Raw genomic sequence first — 22,802 nt, 5'->3', positions numbered from 1 at the left:
GGATAATTTCAGAAAAACCTGGGAAGACTTCTTTGAACTGATGCAAAATGAAATTAGCAGAACCAGGAGAACACTATATATAGTAACAGCAATATTGTAGGATGAACAATTATGAATGACTTAGCTGCTATTCTCAGCAATATCCTCAGTGATCTAAGATAATCCCCAATGAAAATGCTATCCACCACCAGAGAAAACTGGAGTCTGAATGCAGATCAAAATATACTATATTTCACGTTCTTTCTTCATTTTTTCTATTTGAGTTCTCATCCACAAAATTACTATTATGGGAAAAAAATTTTACATGATTGCACAATGAAAGAATATCCGATTGTTTATTGTCTGTAGTGGGGTGAAGGGAAGAGGAGGAAATTTGGAACTCAAAAATTTTTAAATGAATGTTTGATTGTTTTTAAATGTAATTTGAGAAAAAGAAAGTATTTTAAAAAGAAATCTTACTCTGTCAAACAGGCAATATATACCCTTCTTCTAATTGGCACTCTCTACTTTCTGCCCTGCCTCTTCTCTAGACTCCCCACCTTTACTCCACCCACCTACCCATATCTGGAATCCTATTCCAGGTTAAAAATTTTCAGTGTCCTAATTGTTTGATCTCTAGCTCCTTTGGTCACCAGCATGGAGACTATAAGATCAAGTGAACAAGACTCCACCATGCCTGGAAAATCTTGAGATGCTCTGATCCATGCGCAGTCATGATACTGTACCCTCATGTCTAGCTGAGCCAGATGCCCTGAAGTACAGTCCCTAGGGTTCTAGACAACTAAGCCCTCTCTCGTCCTGCCCTGGCATACAGACCATTATGCCTGAGGATAACTGGCAAGATCCCTGGTGGGGTCCTGGCCCAGCCTTACTTTGGTGGTTTTAGTCCTGGCAAGTAGTATGGGAGTGCTGAATGGCTGCCATGTGTCATTTTTTCTCCCAATTTAAAGGGGCAAGGGAAGGACCGTGAGCTGCCCTAGTATCTTTCCCTATATCTAGGCTTCTTCTTTATCTATCTCTAATGGCCTTCTCTTAAACACATTAAATAAAAGAACCAAATGCTTCAGCAGCGCCTCATTTAATCCTTTTGTGAAACTCATTTATTTTCAGAACAGATCCTGACAAATAGGGTGGTTTAAAAAAATATGATCCCGTTAGAATATACAGATCAGGGTACAGTGAAGGAACTGAAGGAACAAAAAGGAAACAGCACTACATTTGGAATTAGGAGATACGGGTTGGAATCCCAGTTTTGCCACCTACTACCTTCAGATTGGTAGTCTTATCTGTAAAGTAAGAGTTTGGGTTAGCTGATCATGTCTAGGACTCTTCTACTTCTAATGACCAATCCTATATCCTAGGGGAAAAAAAGACTATGGGCTAATGAATGCTTTGCTTTAGTTGTTGGAATCTGATTCTTCTGTGGAGTAAGGAATCTAAAAATCCTTAGGCAGACTAGTGGGTAGAGTTCTAGACTTGGATTCTATAAGACTTACGTTCAAATATTGACAGCATTTAGTATTAGTATTTAGTAGCTGTGACCCTGGGCAAGTCAAAACCTCTTTCAGACTCAGTTCCTCGTTTATGAAATAGGGATAATGATGGGTCAAATGTGGTAATATGAAAAGTGCTCTGCAAACCTCATAGCGCCATATAAATGCAGGTTCTTGTTAGGTCTAGGACCTACATACTACATACTACATACACACTAGGACCAGTGTATGCAGATAAGTAAAGGTCTCTCTGGGTCCACAAAGAACCAAATCTCATAGCCTCTTACTACCCATCACTTGCACATCATCAGTTGCATCACCAGCATCCTAATTCCAGTTTGTTCTTAGTGTAATCTGCACAAGGGTTCTAGACATTTATCTTTCAGGTTGATTTCTCTTGGAATTCCTCAGGTCACCAGGAAGCATCAAACGGAAAGCCAGACATTAGAAATGTTTCTTATTTCCACTTCACTCCCATTTCACTCTTCACTTACAAAAGTTATCGGTAAGATTAAAATATTTTTGAGGTCTTTTCCAATAGTGATACTCAATGATACATTCCCTGAGCAGGAAAATGTGTAAAGTGGACACGTTCCAACCCAGGGTCAATCCATTTACATCACAGAGAATCTTACATAAAGCTGACTTCGTATTAATCATGCTCCAGTCTCAGAAGGGAGAGAAAATAGTCATTATAGTTCATCTATCTTCCTACATTTATTCCTTTAACTCTAACTTAACGTGAACTATTTTGTTAAATAACATTTTAGAGGGTTTACTAACAAATTTTTTGGGAAAGAATTTCAGGCATTGGTTCAGGTCTTGCCCCAACTTACTTCCTGCATTGACTAATAACATTCTAATATCACTGGATGGCAGATATAAGGGAAGAATAAAGGATATCAAAGTCTTTATCTCTCAAAGAACCAAAGAATATTGTACCTAGTAACAAAAATGACATCTTGACTCTTCAGGATAAAGTATCTAGTGTCCGGTAAGTGATGAACTACATGCCATCATTTATCTCATTTTTAAAAAATCACATTCATAAGGGTTTTCCTCCAGTATGGCTTATCTGATAATTACAACATTGCCATCACATATATTCATAGTACTTTAAAGTTTACAAAGATGCTTACAAAGATGCTTCCTCAGAGTTGAACTGGTGCTAAAAGCTTTTCCACATTCATTACATGCAAAGGGTTTCTTCCCAGTGTGAACTCTCTTATGTTCTGTAAGATGGCAGCTCTGACGGAATGCCTTCCCACATTCATTACACTCAAAGGGTTTTTCTCCAGTGTGAATTCTCTGATGTCCTCTGAGGTTTGAGTTGCTGATGAAGGCTTTCCCACATTCATTACATTCATAGGGTTTCTCTCCGGTATGAATTCTCTGATGATGAATAAAGGAAGTCTTGTGGCTAAAGTGCTTGCCACACTCGTTACAATGGAAGGGTTTCTCTCCAGTATGAATTTTCTGATGTGCAGTAAGGTGTCCTCTCTGGCTGAAGGCTTTCCCACATTCATTACACTCAAAGGGTTTCTCTCCAGTATGAATTCTGTTATGATTCCAAAGGCTTGATTTGTTGCTGAAAGCTTTCCCACATTCATTACATTCATAGGGTTTCTCTCCAGTATGAATCCTCTGATGATTAATAAAGGATGTTCTGTGGCTGAAGTGTTTACCACATTCATTGCATTCAAAGGGTTTCTCCCCAGTATGAATTCTCTGGTGTTCAGTAAGTTGCCACTTGTGATTGAAGGCTTTCCCACACACGTTACATTCAAAGGGTTTCTCTCCAGTATGAATTCTCTGATGTTCAATCAGGTGGCAAAACTGGCTGAAAGTTTTACCACATACATTACATTCAAAGGGCTTCTCTCCAGTATGAATTCGCTCATGTAGAGTAAGGTTGGAATGCTGGCTAAAGGCTTTTCCACATTCATTACATTCAAAGGGTTTCTCTCCAGTGTGAACTCGCTGGTGCATAGTAAGGCATACCCTATGACTAAAAACTTTGCCACATTCAGTACATTCAAAAGGTTTCTCACCAGTATGAATTCTTTGATGTTGTTTAAGGGCTCCCCTTTGGCTAAAGGTTTTCCCACATTCATTACATTTATATGGTTTCTCTCCAGTATGAATTCTTTGATGTAAAGTAAGATAAACCTTACGACTGAAAGCCTTCCCACATTCATTACATTCAAAAGGTTTCTCTCCAGTATGAATTCTCTGATGCTCCGTAAGGGGTCTTCTCTGGTTGAATGTTTTCCCACATTCATCGCATTTATACGGCTTCTCTCCAGTATGAATTCTCTGATGATTCCGTAGGATAGAGTTATTGGTAAAGGCTTTTCCACATTGATTACAAATGTAGGGTTTCTCTCCAGTATGAATTCTCTGATGTTCAGTTCGATGCCCCCTCTGGCTGAAGGCTTTCCCACATTCATTACATTTATAGGGTTTCTCCCCAGTATGAGTTCTTTGATGTAGAGTAAGGCATACCCTAAGACTAAAAGCTTTCCCACATTCAGTACAGGCAAAGGGTTTCTCTCCAGTATGAATTCTCTGATGATCAATAAGGTGTCCCCTCTGACTGAAGGCTTTCCCACATTCATTACACTCAAAGGGTTTCTCTCCAGTATATATTTTATGATACTGAATAAGGTCAGAGTGGTAACTGAAGGGTTTCCTACATGTATTATATTTACAAAGCTTCTTCTCTAAGGGGACTTTAATATGTTGATTTAGGTCAGAAAACTGTTTGAAGCTGTTTTCAAGTGTATCATATTTATGGAGAATTTTTCCTGCAGCAACTTTCTGTTGTGGAACAAGGATTGACTCTGGGCTAAACCTTCTTACAAATGTATAACATTCCTGAGCACTTAACTCAGTAGAAGTTTTCCTGTGAATCACGGCTAGTTCCCTGGCCTGTTTGTTCCAGTTGTCCTTCTGCCTCTCCAACCTGATATCAAATGCCCAAGGTTCTTCCAGCTTAGAATCCCAGGGACCATTCTTGGCTAATCTTTCCTTGCATGATCTTCCCATAGAGATGCCTTGCTTTGAAGTCGAGTCCAAGGTTTCACATCTTCTCTTCTGAATAAGAGACTCTGAAAGGGGGAAAAAGCATCTATGTGTGTTAGGAGAAAAGGAAAGTGCTATATACACTACTAACGAAGTTCTTGATTCTCTTTCCTCTAGAAATAAGACTTATGATTAACTAGGAAAGAGCAGAATAAAAAAATTAAGGGATAGAATAAATATCTCTAAGGTGAAAATGAAACCCATGATGGGTGAGGAAATATCTCCAGTGCTTACCATGGTACATGGCACACAGTGTACCCACTGTCATTAAATCTATCAATATTTATAAGCACCTACTATGTGCCAGGCACTATGCCAAATGCTAGCAGTGGCTTAATAAATACTTGTTGACCTGACTCCTCTTTGAGTATCTGGGACACTGCTCTCCTTGGTTCTCTTCATGCCTATCTGGCCACTCTTCAGTCTCCTTTGCAAGATCATCATCCACATCATGCTTCCTAGCTCTTTGAGTATACCATGTATCTCTCTCCTTCATGCATTCTACAGTCCAATCAACCCAGTCTTCTTGCTGTTCCTCAAATATGACCTCCCATCTGCCATCTTTGTTCCTCTGCATAGTCTATGCCTCACACCTGGAATGCCTTCCCTTCTTATCGCCTCCCCTTAGAATTCCGCTTTCTTCAAAGCTCATATACCATCTTGTACTGAAACCTCTCCTGATGCCTCCAGTTTCCTTGGCTCCTGAAATCACTCTGTAGATGACAAACAGTGTGGACAGCTGGTCCTGCTTCCATTCCTGATTCTGAGACCTGTGCTGGCTAGCCCTCCCCCGGTAGCAGAGCATACAAAAATAGTGTAGACTATGCCTGGCCTTGCACTGTTATTTCATGGTTCCATGTGTGTATAGCTTGTCTTTCCAACAAGACTGTAAAAATCATTAAGAGCTTAAAAATCTCTAATTCTTTTAGAGTGCCTCCAAAGGTCTAAGTCAGTGTTATTTGCCTAATAGCTTGTCAATAAACACTGGACAAAGACTATTCAATAGTAGAGACACAAAGACAACCCTCTCCCCTGCCAAAAAAGTTCCCTCAAGGAACTAAGACAGTAGAATAACTTCTGGGGAAAGGATCTGAATTGTTGAAAAGAAAGATGAAGGCGTAGGAGGGACTTTATATTAGGAAACCTAATCTCTTTTTCACTAAAGTAGTGGCCTTTGAGAGGAGATGTTCCTATTCCATATTGACTTCTGTCTAGATCAGCCTTGAATCAGCCATGAGCATCATAATACGGTTCTCAGTCACTCACCTGGAAAAGTAACTTGTGGGACCTCAGCCTCTGGCATCCATGGTCCTTCCCCTCTCTCCAACTGGGATATCACATCTGGTTTAAAAACAGGAAGCCCTGATAATGGGGGAAAGACATGAAAAAATATTGAGAGCAGAAGAATCAGCTCAGATAGTCATGGACTCTCAAAGTAGGAAAGGTCTTTGGAGGGGATCTAGTCCTCTCCATAATTGAATGAGAATCTTCCACCATGTATCCAAAAGGATAAACATTCCCAGTTCCAATTCTGAAAGATTTAAGAACTCTGATCAACAAAGAGGCCAACCATGAGTCCAGAAGACCAGTGATGGAGAATTCTACCCATCTAATGATATTCATTCAAACAATGAATTCTGGAATTCATAAAAGACAGGATGATTGACAATATGGTTCTCGGAGTCATAAGTAGAGATGATAACTGGATCCATTGAAACTGATATGAACACCAAGTCGGAAAGTAGCCAGAAAAGAGGGGAAATTCATAGTTAAGAGGAAGAAAAAAAAATAGAGGCAAACCTTTTTTCCCCCCAGGGGTTTGCTTATTTAAGAGGAGAGAAATGAGTCAAGAGCTAGAGGGGCTGGTACAGCCACATGAATTTTCATCCTTGAAGAAGGAGGGAGATCTTGGTATGTTTGTAGGGAGAGAAGGAATCAGCTGATAAAGAAGAAATGAAAATGAGAGAAGAGATGATTGAAGGGGCAGGTAATGGAGGCCTTAACAAGGAGAAAAGCTCTTTTCAGCAGCAGCTAGAGGCAAAGGAAGCAAGAATCAGAGATGATGTAGGATTCTCGTGTACGGAAGAGAGGGAGAAGAAGTTTATCATGGATGAAGTCTATTGTTTTAGTAGAGTACAAGGTAAAGTCTCCTGTTCAAAGGCAGAGGGGAGAAGCCAGTATAGGAAGTTTGAAGACAGAGGAGATCTGGAATAACATCTGTGTAGGGAACAATAGAGTCAGCCAAGTAAGAAAGAAAGGTCTTTTAGGAAGCAGTGAGGACCCAATTAGTAGTGGACCCAGGAGGCACTGTTGTTTGACTTCTTTCAAGAGTGTTCAAGAGCGTGGAAGGTGGATTGGGTAAACCAGGGTGGGGATTTGGCAAAACATGACAAGCCACAATTCCAGAAGGAAAGGGATTCAAGGATCAAGTACAACAGAGTTGATTAACTAAGCAGAGAGCAAAGACTGGGAAGGTACAGATCAGGAGGGATGGATTGGTACCATAGGAAAGGGTGGAGAGACTACAAGTTGGAAGGAAAAGATGAGAGATGGTTAGAATTAAGGGAGAAACAAGCAGGTCAGTGGCTCAGTGGACTGAGAGCCTGGACTTGAGAGGGGACTTCTTAGCTGTGTGACCCCAGGCAAGTCACTTAATGCCAACTGCCTAGCCCCTACTACTCTTCTACCTTGGGAACAATACATATTCATTCTAAGATAGAAGGGAAGGATAAAAAAAAGAAGTAAGGGAGAGGGAAAGATGGGAGAATGGGAGACTATGGTCAGAAATAGGAATTACATTCATTTGTTCAACATTTATTAAGTGCCTACTTTGTGCCAGGCACAGTGCTAGGAGTCTGGGATCCAGAGTCAAAAATAAAAGTCCCTGCATTCAGAGAACTTACATTCCACTAGAAGAGATAAATGTAAATGTATACAAATTAATCTGGGTCGAGGGAGGGACATAATTTAGAATTCTGGATCAAAGAAATCAAGCATGAATGCGTGTTCCTATCAGTGAGCGAAAAAAAGAAAGGGGGCAGGTGTTGGGACTAATTTTCTGTTAATATCACAAGGTCTGTGCCCCAAAGAGATCAAATAAAGAGGAAAAGGGCTCATCCATAAAAAAAAATATTTATAGCAGCTCTTTTTTGTGGTGGCAAAGAGTTAGAAACCAAGATGGTGCCCTTCAATTGAGGGATGACTAAAGGAGTCACAATAGATGCTTGTGACGGCATGCTAGTATGTTACAAGAAATTATGGAAGGGGCACTTTGGAGAAACCTAGGAAGATGACGTCAGCAGATTCAGGAGAACAATTAAAACAATGACAACAATATGATAAAGACAAAAGACCTCTTTGTTGTTGGAGTTTAGTCATTTTTGGCCATGGCTGACTCTTTGTGACCCCATTTGGGGCTTTCTTGGCGGAAATCCTGGGGGGCTTTGCCATTTCCTTCTCCAATTCACTTAACACAAGGAAACTGAGGCAAACAGGAAGAAGTGACTTGTTCAGGGTCACACTGATAGACAGTGTCTGAGTCTGGATTTGAACTCAGGTCTTTGTGCCTCCAGACCTGGTACTCTATCCAATTTGCCACCTAGCTGCCCCTTCTGAAAGACTTAGGGTCTCTGATTAATATAATCTCCAACCACAATTCCAGAAGATTCATCACTAAACATGCTACTCACTTCTTGATAGAGCAGCAAGAACTCAGTGCCAGAAGGAGACATATTTTTGGCCAACATGGGATTTGTTTTGCTTGATTATATATGTTTGTAAAAGAGATTTTGTTTTTCTTTCTTTCTCAATGGAAGTATGGGGAGGTGGAGAGAAAGTAGATTTTCATCAATTGAAAAATAAATGTAATGTTCAAACTGAGAAGGGGAAGAGGGGATGGATGGGCACCCAGTGACAAGCACAGATCCCTGGGAATCCAATCAAGACTCCCTCCTAAACTAACATCACGTTCTTCGTGAATACTCTCTGGGTCCAACCATTCGACATGTTTGCATCCCCCTAAACTGTGCTATTACAGCTAGCTCACATCTCCTCATCTGGTCCACAAGGGCAACTTGAGAGACTTTGTCAAATGCTTCGACAAAATCATAATGGTTGGGTAACAGTTGGGGAACCCTCACCCAAAAGGGTGAAAACTTACCGCTAGCCCTTACCTTTTTTCTTGGTTCTCTAAGGCTCATTTAAAAGATTGGGAGGATTCTCAGACTGGTTTCAGCTTTCCTTGCTAGTAAGCCGCCATCTTGGCTCTGCCCTCTGACTTAAAAGTGGAAAATTTCATATTGAGTTTGAAAATAGCCCATTCGCTAATTGAATTAGGTTGCAATTTAGTCCCACTCTTTGACTGAATTAAGAACAAAGCCCGGGTTCTTATCTGTCAACAAACTATTTAAGATGGGGGACACCTGGGCACTCTTGGGGGTGAGGGGACACCAGAGGTCTCTGGCTCGCTGGGGCCCAGAAGCCACTTGCTTCTTGTCCCCATGACTCCGGGCATCTGGAGACTCCTCTCTGATACAGACTGAGGTCGGAGAACAGCAAGTCAGAGGGATTCAGAAAGGTGACGTCACAAAGGCGGTCTCTTTGGCTAGGCTCTGGGGCGAGAAGGTGTTGGTGGGGACGGCTTCAGGGGGTGAGTGGCCTTTTCTTTCTCTGATTTGCTTTTAATGTATTTAATAAATAATTATAAGTTATGGGACAGCAAATTGTAACCTTAACAAAAGTAAATAAGTTGGGCCCGGCAGGACCGGTTCATGAGGATCTCTACGATGGCCACTCCCTCCTCTAGCATTTCTCTAACCACCGCGATAAAAATAGGCTTTAGAGTTTTGCCAGGACTCAGCATTGCCCTACACTTTACTAACTCTATACTCTTCTCTAGAAAATCAGGGACATGTTTGCCCTTTTCCAACCATGCAATCTCTCTTATTCTTTCTACCTTCCAACAACCAGTTTGATAGCTAGACCATGCAAGGAAGAACTGGGAAAACCCGAGTTTGAATCCAGCCTTAGACACTTACTAAGTCACCCTGGGCAAGTCCCTTAACCTATCTGCCTCAGTTTCCTCAACTATAAAATGGGTTTAATCCTAGTCCCCGCCTTCCAGAGCTGCCATGAAGAGAAATAAGGTGGCATACATATAAGACTTATCGCAAACCCCAAAGCTTATTTGAATGCTAGGGGTTGTTATTGCTAATTAGGATGACGGGGTTACTCCTTTCAATTCTGCCAGGGAAAAGGGAGGATGCTAGGAAAGCGCAAGGAGGTGCACAAGTCCTCCGAGGAAGGCTTCCATTGACTTTTAATGCAGAAGGAGAATTCGTTCATTTGTCCCACTGTCTCTGGAGCTATGGGAACTCTTCAAGTCCTCCAATATCGGCACTGGGACTTTAGGGTAGACCCTTTGGCCAGAGGAAACAGAGCGCAGGACTCGGCCAACAAAGATGCTGGCTCGCCGGGAGCACGGCACAGAAGCATCCTCAAGCTTGCTTGGCTTTAGGTCATTTTGGACTTGAGAACTCCTTGGTACCAGGAGCTCCAAGCTCCTGCCCTGCCTTTCTGCCCCACGTCCAGACCCTGCGTCACGGGAACGGTCCTTACCCAGGGAGGCGAAGTTGTGGTAGTTCTCCAGCATCACGTCCCTGTAGAGGTCCCTCTGAGCGGGGCCCAGATGGCGCCATTCTTCTCGCGTGAAGTCCACAGCCACGTCCTTGAACGTCACCGGGTGCTAAAACATCAAGCAATCGTCCTTAACCAGAGCCCCCCCCAGCTTCCGGCACCCAGACTGCCTGGCCGGACCACGCAGAAGGCAGGAAGGTGGCTGGAGGAGGCTGTGACCCATCAAATAGTTCTCGAGGCCACAGAATTTAAGAGATAAAAGGACCTCTGGGGCCATCCTGGAGAGCACTGAGAGGCATCTGGCTGTACAGTGCTCAGAGCGCTGGTCCTGGGGAAGACCTACAGTCAAATCTGGTTTTAGACACGGACTAGCTGTGTGACCTTGGGCAAGTCTAATAACAGCGCCTGCTCACGGGGTTGCTGTGAAGACCCCAAGTAAAGGCTCTGCAAACCTTAAAGTGCTTTATAAAGATTAACCACCGTCACCCAGTCTCTACTGGAAGGGCTTCAAGGAGGAAAACGTGGTCTTCTCTCCAGCTCTAATCTTTAGGAAGTTCTTCCTGACCGGTCTGTTCCTGGAAACTCCCCCCCTCTTAAGGCTGTCCAAAGTGGATTTGACTTTTTTGGCTGCCACGTCTTGCTGCTGTCGAGACCGGCACGGGGGTCACGAAACCCCTCGGATAGTGTTCAGACCAACTGCTGCCTAGCCGTGTCTCAGCCCTCTGATATTGGTGAAATTTGTTTTTGTGTCCAAGTGCAAGATTTTATATTTCTTTCTCCTGAATTTCATCTTTTTCGATTTTGCTCAATGCCCGTCTGTGAAGACAGACTCTTTTAAGTCTTGACTCCCTCCAGTCTGTTAGCCCCAGCTTTGTGTCACTTGCAACTTTGAGGAGTGCCTTTCCCTACGTCCCTGATAAAATGCTAGACATGGCAGCCCACACAAATCCTCGGGCAGTACTCCACTGGGGGCCTCCTGCCATGATCCCATGGAAGCACTAACCACGTCTCTTTGGGTTCAGTCATCTGACCATGTGACTGTATTATCCTCTAACCTGTATGTGCCCATCAAATCACAAGAAAAGTTTGAGGTATGTTTTCTTCTTTTGGTTTAAACCCTCACCTTCCTTCTTAGAATCAATACTGGGTATTGGTTCCAAGGCAGAAGAGCAGTAAGGACTAAGCAATGGGGGTGAAGTGACTTGTCCAGGGTCACACAGCTAGGAAATGTCTGGTCATATTTGAACCCAGGACCTCCCATCTCCAGGCCTGGCTCTCCATCCACTAAGCCACCTAGCTACCCCCGAGATATATTTTTTCATTAAAAGCTTTGCTAAAACCTAGGTAAACTCTCTCCATAGCATTCTGTTCATCTGTTAACAATGCTGTCAAAAAAAAATGACACCAGTCTGTTCCTGAAGCCAGTCTTGCTCTTTGTAATAATCACTCCTTTTGGAGGTGTTTGCCAACCGTCTCGTTAATGATTTGTTCTAGAATTTCCCCAGGAATCAAAGTCAAGCTTGCTGCCCCACAGCGTGTAGGCTCTCTTTCCTTTTTTGAAAATCCCAATTACAGTTGTTCTTCTCCAATCTTCTGGTATCTCTCTGGTCTTTCAAATATCATTGCCAGGGGCTCAGCAATCCCATCAGCCACTTCTTTCAGGACCCAAGGATGTAGTTCATCTGAGCTAGATGACTTGAATCCATCAAGTGCCCTCTTACCATCTCCTTACTTGTCCTGGGCATTGACTCTCTGTTAGTCCTCTTGGTTCTGCCATTCCCAGTGTAATAGTCATTCTCTTTTGTAGAAGAAATAGCTCTGCCTCCTCCCTCTGTTGTCCCACCCAACCAGACAAAGTCCAGCCCTTCACCGATCTTCTCTGTCTGTCTGTCTGTCTCTCTGTCTCTGACTGTTGCCCTCCCCTCCCTCTTCCTCTCTCTCTCTCTCCATCCTTCTCTCCCTTTCTCTCTCTCCTGCTCCCACCTCTTTCTCTCTCTGTCTCTCTCTGTTCCAGGTATCCACAGGGCAAGACTTATCCCTCTCCCACCCCAGAAATATTCCAACAGACACTTATTAAGCACCTACTCATATAAGGACGTAACGTCCTGTAAGCTACGAAGGAGGGGTACAAAAATGAAAATCTCCCTCCACAGAGCGCACACAATTAACTCTTACAAGTATGGTGTAGCACATGGGAAGACCAAGGTTCAAGTCCCACCTTTGACTCCCACAACCCCCACTGTGTGTGAGCACGGGCGAGTCTCTCAACCTGGAGAGAAAGATGTAGTAGCAAAAGTCACGATGAAAAGCACATCGACCTGAGAGGCAAGAGAGGATCTCCCTGGTGAAACTGGCAAGGATGTTTCTCTCTTGGCATAGCCCTCCCAGGGGTGTCGTCTCCCTCTGGGGGAATGTGAGGCCCACGTAAGCAGGGGCTGCCTCATTTTCCTGTTTGGTACCCTGAGTTTAGCTCGGTGATTTGGCCCTTAATTAATGGGCATTCATTCGTTCATTATCAGACTTGCGGAGTGAATTACTCTAAAAAGCCTCAGAGCCCTGTATAAATACTAGCTAGAGTTTCTAATTATTCTTCTTATTCTTTGTCAAATTAGAATCTGACACAGGGCAGTCTTGAATGCCCCTTCCAGCTGGAATGCTCTATGAACTCCATGGCCTTGACATCACCCAGGAGAAGAGACTAAGTGCTCTGGGAGAGGGGCAGGTCTCGTTCTTGAATGGGACTTGACTGAATGGGCATCTTAGCAAAGAGAAAGCCCCAACTTACCTGGGATCTGGTTGTCAGGAGCCTGGAGGTCATGCCTTGCTTTTTCTCCTCCGCCTCCGCTAAGCTTCTTTCTTGGGGGAGGACAGCGTTGTGAAGAGGCAGAGCTACGGGGGAGAGAAAGGGCCATGATGGAGACCAGAGGTGATGGGTCACTTCCAGGCCAAGCAGGATGGAAATCCCAAGATGGTGGCCTCGGTAGATGCCACATTGGTAGGTTTTGTTCTGGCCTTTGGGGTATTATTGGTAAAATATTTAATAGAATGATCAGCCTGAACCATCAATAACAACGTCTATTTCTCCCCGTACCCTTGTGGGGAAAAACAAAAAAGGAAAGCTGTGGGCTGTGACGGTGTGGTTCGAGAAACCCAGAACAGATGAACGAGCAGATCCAAAGAGTTGTCTTAACAGAAACCAGAAGCGGAGGCAGGGCAGAGGCTCCCGGGGCGGTGCAGGGCTTTGTCCTTGATTTAGTCAGCGAATATCAGGGGCTTCCGAAGAGGCCTAAATGGAAGGCCTGTCAAATATCGGGGGAAATCTCCAAAGTGAGGAGGGGGAGCCGCACCCAGACGGACTCGGTGCTCGGCACAGGCTGGCGATTTAAAAGAAGAGGGTCTGCCGGAAGCGCTTCCGTTCTATTTAATACGTTTCCTCACAAAGTGGAGATGGAGGGATGACACTGAATCTGTGGTTTCCTCCGCATAAGGAAACTCGCTCTCTGCACTCTACCCTGGACTGGCCGGAGCTAGAGCGTAGGTTTAGCTCTGGGGCCACGTTCAGAGAGAGCCCCTGGCCGGGCGCCACGTAGCCAGAAGAGGCTGACTAGAGCGGGACTAGAAAACCTGGCACAGGAGAGCTGTTGGAAAGGACTTGCCAGTTCTTGGCTGGCCCTTTGGGGTTTATTTGATCTCTCCCTCCCCATGGCGGCCATCCCTCCCCTCGCCAGCCCTGCACCAACCTGGCCCTCCAACCGCCTGAAGTCTCACCTTTCTCAAGCATTTCGGGCAAACGTTCCATGGTCGCTTCCGCCTTGTTTCCTTAGTGCTCTGGGATCAGTGCAGAGGCCGGATGGCGAATGGTTCTGCCCCAGCCCTGGCAGCCCTTCATTGGCTCTGCAGCGGCAGCTGTCTTCCTCTACGGGGGATTCCTGCTTTCCGGCAACGCAGTCCTCCCCTGATCAGGGTCCCGAGTCTCCTCTTTCACCTTCCTGCAGACTCGGGAGTAAGGGCGATAGTCAGAATAATCACTGTGAGCCGGCACTCTGCCTCCTTAGCAAGAAACGCTTCCTGTGAGGAGAGACAACGAATGCCCCGTAGAGTCTAAAGCTGGGCTTCTCAGGAAGCTTGAATTCAAATCGTGCCCATTGGCTCATCACCCTGGAAAATCCCCTTGAGCCCCATTGTCCTTAGTGTGGCAAAGAGGATCAGGCTGACCCAAATTCAGATCCTGACTCTGGCTCCTATTGGCTGTGGGACCTTGGACAAGTCACGTAAAACCCGAATACTCCAGATGGCTTTCGAAGATCTTAGCTGCTCTACACTGGCTGGGGGAATTTTCTCACCTAGGAACTCCTTTTATCAATGAAATCACAATCTGGTTTCTCCCTCAATACCACCCCCCTTGGAATAATATTATCTACTTCCCAAGGGTTGATGGGAAAATAAAAAATGTTTTCCACACTTTAAAAGCACAGTAAATGCCAGTTGTGATTATCATTGCCCCAGGCTGTATCCTGAAGGGGGGTTGTTAGGGTGGTTGTCACACAACCCTGGTATCTCCTCCTTTATTCCATTTCTGAAGAAGAGGGCCAACCCTGTACTTGTGACTTTCATCTCATTCCCTGGCATTTTACCCCTCTCATCATCCACCCTCTCTCTAACTTTCAATCTTGTGCAATCAGTAAGCATTCTATCAAGTGCTTACTATGTGCCAAGGTAAAGATTAAAATCAACATACAATAACTTATATTTTTTAAAGTTTATGAATAATAACTAAAGTAAAAAAGCTAGCTAACTCAGCGAGGGGCACAAGAGAAGAGAGGGACAGGGAGGAGCTATGGAACTTATAAACAATTATGTGAAGACTGGAACTTTTTAGGGGTTCAAGATTTTCTAACTATACACCAAAAACCAGACTAAGCATGAGGGTACAAGGAAAGGCCCCAGAGACCTGGCCTCAAAGACATCCCCTGGTTCCTTCCTACTCCTGGTGATCATCGGAACAGCTCTAGGGGATTCAACCATCAGCTGCTGGTCTATGCTTCCCATTGCTCTATCTATCCAGTTTCCAACCTCCAAAAACACACTCAAGTGTCCCCGTCACTCTCACTCGAGCTATCACCTCTCTTCCTTCTTCCCACCATTCCAAAAAGCTCTCTGCTCTTACTTTCTAGTCAACCTTCTGCCAGCAGACATCCAACCTCGATGCTGAACTGGAACCACCGTCAGGGATCTCCTGAGTGGCCTTTTCTCAATATTCATCTATGCTGACCTTGGCTACGTTTGATACTTTTACCCATTCTCCCCCCCCCCAAAAAAAACTGTTGTTGGTCCTCTTCTCATTTGTCTTCATACTATCTCGTCTCGTCTGATCGGCTCCCCTGGGTTTGATGGTCATTCCCAAGAATGTGATCCCCAGATCTGTTGAGGCAGTCTTCGCCTCTCTCCTAACTTCTCTCTTCCACATTACCATCACAAATCCTGTAGGCATCTCAACATCGACAAACCCCACCAACTTTCCCCCACAAATTCTCCCCTCTTCTGACTTGACCCATTACTGCTGAAGGCACCACCAACCCTATCCTCCCAGTGCCCCAAGCTGGCAACCTGGAAGTCATCCTCCACTTCTCACGCACGGTCGGTTGCCAAATCTTGGAGTCTTCATTTATCTTGAGGTTATTTCCTCTTCTCTACTTGCTCAACTGACATCCCTGAGTGCAGGTCCCGGATCATGTCTTACCTAAATTACTGCAACAGCGCCCTGACTGGGCTCCCTGTCTCCAGTCTCTACCCACTGGTCCACACAATCACTGAAGTCATTTCCCTAAGGGTCGACTTTGGCCATTTCATTCCCCTACTCAGTAAATTAACATGGTTCCCTTGTCTCCGGATTCAAGTCTAAACTCCTCTGTTTCAGCATTCAGAGCACGACCCAATCTTGCACCTTTAGTTTAACAACACACTCCCCTACTCACTCAATGACCAGCCTCGATGTCTGCTTGTGGTTTCTCACTCACAATATTCCATTTCCTCTCTCCATGCCTTTGAACATGGGCTGCCCAGTGTGGGGAAAGCTCTCCCTCTGCCTCTGGGAATCATAGTGTCAGGACTCAGGTTAAGCTGCTGGAAGCTTTCCCCTTCTTTGGTTACTTTCTATCTCCTCTCTCTTTATTGGGTTTCCCCTTGCTAACTGTAACTGTCTGACCTACTCCATAATTGCTACTTATATTTCCAAGTCACCTTAAAAGAAAAGATACAATCCCCTATCAGAGTAAACTGAGTCACTCAGCTGAAAGTCTTGTTTTTGCTTTTTCTCCCACCAGAGTTAAGGCTCTTGACTTTATTGAACAAACATCCATCTTTCTCTCTCCAACCTGAGTCTCTTCCATTAAAAATAAGAAAACAAGGCCCCCTCCTTTAAAAAATAAATATGCCTAATCAAGCCAAACAATTCCCACAAGGACCTCGCTCCCAAGATGCACCTCTTCTCCTTCTGCAGCCTGGAGTGGAAGGTCATTAGGAACAGCAGGAACAAGAGAAAATCTCTTCCAGAAAACAATCCCTCAATCTCTCCTCCTTTCCCATGGTGACCCCACAGACACTTTCTTCATTGAATTAAACAAAGACCTTGTCACTCTTCCACAGCAAAGCATGTGCTGCTTTCAGGGAATCAAGATTCCTCCCAGACACTTCCTGGGGCTCGGATTCAAGGAAGAGAGATTGGCCCAAGGACTTCACCTATACTAATGTTATTTTATAATATTTTATAACATGTTAAAGGCCTCAGAACTTGCACAAATTCCAGGCTCAGCGGGTGGCAAAGTGGATGGAGCCCCACCGGGCTTGGGTTCAAATCAAGCCTCAGACTCTTATTGTCTGTGTGATTCGGACTTCACCCCTGTCTGCCTCAGTTTCCTCTCTAAAATGGGCAGCTGCCTTCCTGGGTGGCTGTAAAGACATCATCATCACCATCACTCCCCCCCCCCCCCCCATCTGTAAAATGGGTGTTGGCTGGATGGTTTCCGAGGCCTCTAGGAGCCTAACTTTCGATGTCTTCCTGAGAAATGCTTCAGGGGTGATTTCATCCCACTCCTCTCATTTTAAAGGGGAAAATGAAACCCAGAGGGGTTACATCACTTGGCCAAATCGCACAGACTTTAGCAATGGTGGGACTTGAACCCTAGATCTGGAGGTCCTTCCCATCTGTCCCAGCTCTTGGCAGGTGTTGTTACATCATATGGGGAAACTGAGGCTGAGGAATGAGGCATTTTGCAGGGGCTGTTGTTACTCCACTTTACAGATGGGGAAACTGAGGTAGGTGATGATCGGTGGAAAGAGTCAGAGATGGGATTCGAACCTGAGATTCACTGCTCCAAATCCCTCGGTCTCCCCAGTGCGCCAAGCTGCAACCAGGGAGCCGCCTTCCCCGCCCCCACTCCGCCCTCGGACCCAGATGCACGGCCCCTGCCCCGGCCCCTCCCCCAGCCCTGGGGCACACACTCCCCTTTCCCCCACTCGTAACACTTGCTCATTCACAAACTTACGCCCGCGCACACGCGCACTGCGCCATGAGCCCCATCCCCCCGCTCGCTCACCTGCACCCGCCAAGCCACACGGTGAACAAAGGCCCGAACTGTCTGGTCCCCTGGTAAATACGCTTGCGCACCCCACGGACAAGGAACTACAATTCCCAGGACTCAACGGGGCCCGGTGGCTGTTTAGGGCTGACCTACTGGACCAACCTCCTGATTCATTCCCTTCTGGGAAATGGAGTCTTCTGACACAAAGTTGGTCTATTGACAAATGAGCATCTCTGCACTCATCCCTGGACTACATTTCCCAGAAGTCCCATCAGTAGGCGTGTAACGAGTTCAACCCGATTCCCAGCTTTCACAACTCGGCCTTTCTTCTTAACCCTTTGCAGTCCGTCTTCCAAACTCCTGCCTCCATTGAAACTATCCAATTACTACCGATGGCTTCCTAATGGTCTTTTCTCTTCCTTCTTGACTTTTCTGCAGCCTTTGACTCCGTCAGTCACCCTCCTCCTTGCCACCCTCTACTCTAGGTTTTCCTTGCCCTCTTCTGGTTCTTCTCCTGCTTATCTAACCGTTCCCCTTTCTGGGATTCCTCCAAAGTGACGCCAGCTCCTGGAGTCCCAAAGTCCTGAGCTCAAATCCTCCATCACATAACGGGCGAATCATTTAACGTCTGTTTCCTCCTCTGTGAAAAGTCGGGCTTGTCCTTGGTGGCCTCCAAGGTTCTCCTCTGGTTCTACGTTTAGGATCTCCTGCTGGCTTTTCATTCTTATCCCAGCTGGCTGTTGGACATCTCCATGGAAACGTCTCCAAGACATCCCAAACTTGGCACGCTCCAAACGGAGCCCTCTACACTTCTCTTCCCTTCCAAATCTCTCCCTCCCCCAAACTACTCCGGTTCCTGTTGAGAGAGCCACCCTTCCTTCCAGTAACTCGGGTTTATAGCCTGGAAGCTAGTGGAGAAAGAACTGAGGAATGGCAGTTAAAAAGATTCCTCCTCACTTGGTTGGAAAACTGGACCCGGTCACAGAATATCTCCAAAGCAGCTCCATTCCCCGTCTTCAGGCCTCTCCCAGAAGCCTCTTTCACGTGGCCATTTCCATTACCCATTCCATACCATTTCTTCTCGTCCTAATCTTGTAATAGAAACACTCTGAAGGATGCTCCAGACAGGAGACCAGCCTGTTGGTACCACAGGGAAGGATTTTGACAATTCATCATGGAGAGACAAGAATGGGTGGGAAGAAGACTAAGCTAGGCATTGAACTCATTAAGGAAGGAATGGGAATATCCTGGAGGGGAGGAAGGTGTTGATAGAGAGCAGCCACCAAGACCTGGATAGAAAATATTTGTAGTAGTTTGAACCTCAAAGAAGTAAAGGGAGAATTTGGAAGTGGCAACAGAGACCAAGGAGAATCTTGACTCTCCCACCAGTGGGTGGATATGAATGAAAGAGCAACCATTATTTGAAAGAGTAGCTGGAGATATAGTGTCCTTGGGCAGGAACTAGGTCCGGAGTGAAAGGCAGAAGATGGAAGAGATTTAAGATTAAGAGGAAGTTAATTATGGAGCAAATGTTCTAGAAAGAACAGTAGAAGGGGTGGGTATATCCGGAGTGGGTTATTTTGGGGCAGTGCAAAGTTCAGAGAGAGGAGAGTGGGCCATGGATGGGAGGTCTACAGAGTTTAGGGGGATGGGAGAAATGAAACAAGTACAGTATTTGAGGATAGAGAACAAACCAGCATGAACAGAATATTTGGCTTGCAAATACCTCAAACAAGAGAAAAACAAAAAATAGCAGAAATGAATAAATCCATGTATGGAGCTTCTGCGGTAGGAGCAACATCCTAGCTTTTGCCCTCAGGCAAGTTAGTCTAATTTTTTTTTTCCTTTTTAAAAGCATCAGAACCTTCCTCAAAACTTGGATGTCTTACACATGTAAAACCCAGTGGAATTGCAGGTCAGCTGCAGGAGGGGGTTAGGGGGAGGGGAGGGAAAAAAGATGAATCTTGTAAACATGGGAAAATATTCTAAATTAACTAATTAAATAAAATCCCCCCCCCCAATTTTTTTAAATTACGTATGCCTAGTAGCTTGAAGTTGAAAATACTTCTAGCAGCAGACTTGAACTAACTGGGCTTGTTAGATTTCCTTTTATATAGCTTTTGCTACTTTACAATAGTTTTCATAACAATGGTGTTTTCCAAAAAACAAAACAAACAAAAAAAAAACAACTTAGATATCTTAGAAGGAGGAAGGTTCAGATTATTGATTTCACTTCTTTATCGATTCAGTATAAAATAGCCCTGAGAAGCACCAGGTATCTGGCTGGTGAAAAGTGATGGGCAGCTCAGGCCAGGGAGCTGTGCTCAGGCAAATCAACTTAAAAGTGTCCAATTTTGTAGACATTGGTCTACACTTGTTAAATATCCTTCTCTTGCTAGTGCTTTTTCTGGTGGTTTATTGATGAAAGTTTCATTTTGTTCCATTATCAAGCCTAAAGGCCCAGCCTATAAAAGCTTTTTTTTAAAGAGACTTATGGAGTAAATACTCTTGGGGACCACAAAAATATTGGAAAAGTACACAAGGAGATAAAGTTGGAAGTGGAATTTAATGATAGAAGAGAATATGGAGGGAACTAGAACTGGAACCATCAACTAAATCCCCACTCTCTCCTGTAGGTGACTCATTGTGGGACAAAGGGCAGAAGAGGTTATACTACGGTCAACTCCATGGTAAACAAGGGTATAAATAAAGAATCAGTCAATCAATCAACATTTATTAAGCTCCTGAAATGTTAACTCCCAGAGACAGCAAATGGAAGGAATTGAAAATAGGAGAATTCAGGGGTCAATTAGATGGCTCAGTGGATTGAGGGCCAGTCCTAGAAATGGGAGGTCCCAGGTTTAACTCTGGCCTCAGACACTTCCTAGCTGTATGACCCTGGGCAAGTCACTTAACCCCCATTGTCTAGCCCTTACTGCTCTTCTGCCTTAGAGCCAATACACAATATTGATTCTAAGATGGAAGGGAAGGGAAGGGAAGGGAAGGGAAGGGAAGGGAAGGAAGGAAGGAAGGAAGAAAGGAAGGAAGGAAGGAAGGAAGGAAGGAAGGAAGGAAGGAAGGAAGGAAGGAAGGAAGGAAGGAAGGAAGGAAGGAAGAAAGGAAGGAAGGAAGGAAGGAAGGAAGGAAGGAAGGAAGGAAGGAAGGAAGGAAGGAAGGAAGGAAGGAAGAAGGAAAGGAAGGAAGAAGGAAAGGAAGGGAGAGGAAGGAAGAGGGAGGAAGAGGGAGGGAGAGAGAAAGAAAGAGAGAGAAAGAAAGAAAGAAAGAAAGAAAGAAAGAAAGAAAGAAAGAAAGAAAGAAAGAAAGAAAAGAAAGAAAGAAAGAAAGAAAGAAAGAAAGAAAGAAAGAAAGAAAGAAAGAAAGAAAGAAAGAAAGAAAGAAAGAAAGAAAGAAAGAAAGAAAGAAAGAAAGAAAGAAAGGAAGGAAGGAAGGAAGGAAGGAAGGAAGGAAGGAAGGAAGGAAGGAAAAACAAGAGGAAAATTCAAGGAGAAGGGGATCCCAATGAAAATGATGCTCTTAAAGGTGATTTACCATTAACTCCTCCATTCCAATTTTGACTGGATCTCCACATAGTATTATACTTCACACCTATCATTCCTTGGAATTGCAAGATAAAGTATTTTTTAATGATTTATTGCAACTTTAATGTCAAACATCAGCAAAATGAAACCTGTCTTATGAGGTACATTTAAATCTTTTTCATCTGTCCTAGCTTGACATTGCACCCTCTATCAGGTTTTGTCCATTCTTCCACCTGTAAGATTGTAGTTAGGATACTTACTCTCTTTTAGTTCTGCTTTTTTTCCCTTCTTTGCATTATTTACAGTTTTCATTATGCTTCTAATGCTCCATTAGCTCTGTTTAAATGATTATATTACATGCATACAACTTATTTGAAATGGCTAAATGGTTCAATGGATAGAGTTCTGGCCCAGGAATTAAGAGATAAATTCAGGCCTGACCTCAGACTCTTACTTAGCTGTCTGGCCCTGGGTAAGTCACTTAACTTCTGTTTGCCATAGAGGAAGCCAAATGGTTCAGTGGATACAGTGCTAGGCCTGGAAGGCCTGAGTTCAAGTCCAATCTCTGGTACTGCTCACTGTGTGACCCTGGGCAAAAATGACAAACTGTTGCCATAATCCCTAAAGGAGATGACAAACCACTCCAGTATCTTTGCCAAGAAAACCCCATTTGGGGTCAAGAAGAGTCAGACATGACTGAATAACAATTTATTTAGCCATTACCCTACTCTTGAGCATTTACAATATTCCAGTTTGGGGTGATTATAAATAATATTCCCATGAAAATCTTCTAAGAGATAAATATTTCAAAACCTCTGACATCACTGCCAGGACACATTCCCTATAATGAAATCATTGAGTCGAAAGGCATGATTATATTTATAACTTTTACTCTATGCAGCTCATTCATTCTCCATAAAAATGATTCTCTAATATTCTTGTTTTTTTCTAAGCTGTTGGCATCGAGTTACATTGCTTTATTTTTTCCCCCAATTTGGTGGTATCAAAAGTTTTGAATTCCTTAGTGATTAACTTTTCCCCTTCAAAAAATGTTTTCTCATATTCTCTGACCATCTATCGATACATTGTCCCATTTTAGATGCCAAATTTTACCTGTCATATTTCTCAACTTTTCTAGCCTTTTTCTTGTTCTCTTTGTAGAATGGGAGAAAGTTCTCTCAGCTCGATAATTAAGTGCTTACAGCAGTACCTAATTTCATCTTCCTTCTAAGCAGTTATTTTCTAGAACTCACTACAATATCCCCCCCAACTATTTTTTTTTAACTTCAGTCATTATACTTTTATATTTTTCTAACATGGGTCATATATATTTCTAGGTAGTTAACTGCCAAATATTCAATGGATTTTGTTATCATAAATGGTATGTGTGTGCTCCCTGTATACGTATACAGATACACACACATTCTTTTTTTTTTACTTAATTTAGAGTATTTTTCCATGGTTACATGAAT

General features: G+C 44.0%; 1 protein-coding gene across 3 annotated transcripts; it reads right to left on the bottom strand.

The window, feature by feature from the left end:
- Window positions 1-1,077: 1,077 nt before the first annotated feature.
- Window positions 1,078-18,961, bottom strand: LOC100017925 (zinc finger protein 260-like). 3 transcript variants are annotated; one of them, XM_016422335.2, is made up of 6 exons: window positions 17,807-18,961; window positions 13,980-14,279; window positions 12,997-13,100; window positions 10,194-10,320; window positions 5,844-5,939; window positions 1,078-4,603 (listed from the first exon to the last, which is right to left on the bottom strand). In XM_016422335.2, exons 2-6 carry the CDS (start codon window positions 14,008-14,010, stop codon window positions 2,610-2,612), a joined length of 2,352 nt encoding a protein of 783 aa, XP_016277821.1. In that variant the 5' UTR covers window positions 14,011-14,279; window positions 17,807-18,961; the 3' UTR covers window positions 1,078-2,609. The 3 variants fall into 3 exon arrangements, with proteins under 3 accessions (XP_016277821.1, XP_016277820.1, XP_016277822.1); XM_016422334.2 differs by having other exon boundaries at window positions 13,980-14,200; XM_016422336.2 differs by lacking the exons at window positions 12,997-13,100; window positions 13,980-14,279; window positions 17,807-18,961 and adding an exon at window positions 8,750-8,853 and having other exon boundaries at window positions 10,194-10,322.
- Window positions 18,962-22,802: the final 3,841 nt, after the last annotated feature.

This window comes from Monodelphis domestica, chromosome 4 (assembly GCF_027887165.1).
Source record: "Monodelphis domestica isolate mMonDom1 chromosome 4, mMonDom1.pri, whole genome shotgun sequence".
Taxonomy (NCBI): Eukaryota; Metazoa; Chordata; class Mammalia; order Didelphimorphia; family Didelphidae; genus Monodelphis; species Monodelphis domestica.
The sequence above is the reverse complement of the archived record's forward strand: the minus strand, read 5'-3'. Positions and strand labels throughout refer to the sequence as shown.

Excerpts from the sequence above, each read along its gene's own strand:
- LOC100017925 (XM_016422335.2), bottom strand. The coding sequence starts at position 14,010 with ATGGAACGTTTGCCCGAAATGCTTGAGAAAG. Across the intron at positions 13,101-13,979 it reads GCCCGAAATGCTTGAGAAAG|CTCTGCCTCTTCACAACGCT; the intron begins GTGAGACTTCAG and ends TCTCCCCCGTAG. Across the intron at positions 5,940-10,193 it reads CCACAACTTCGCCTCCCTGG|GGCTTCCTGTTTTTAAACCA; the intron begins GTAAGGACCGTT and ends CCCCATTATCAG.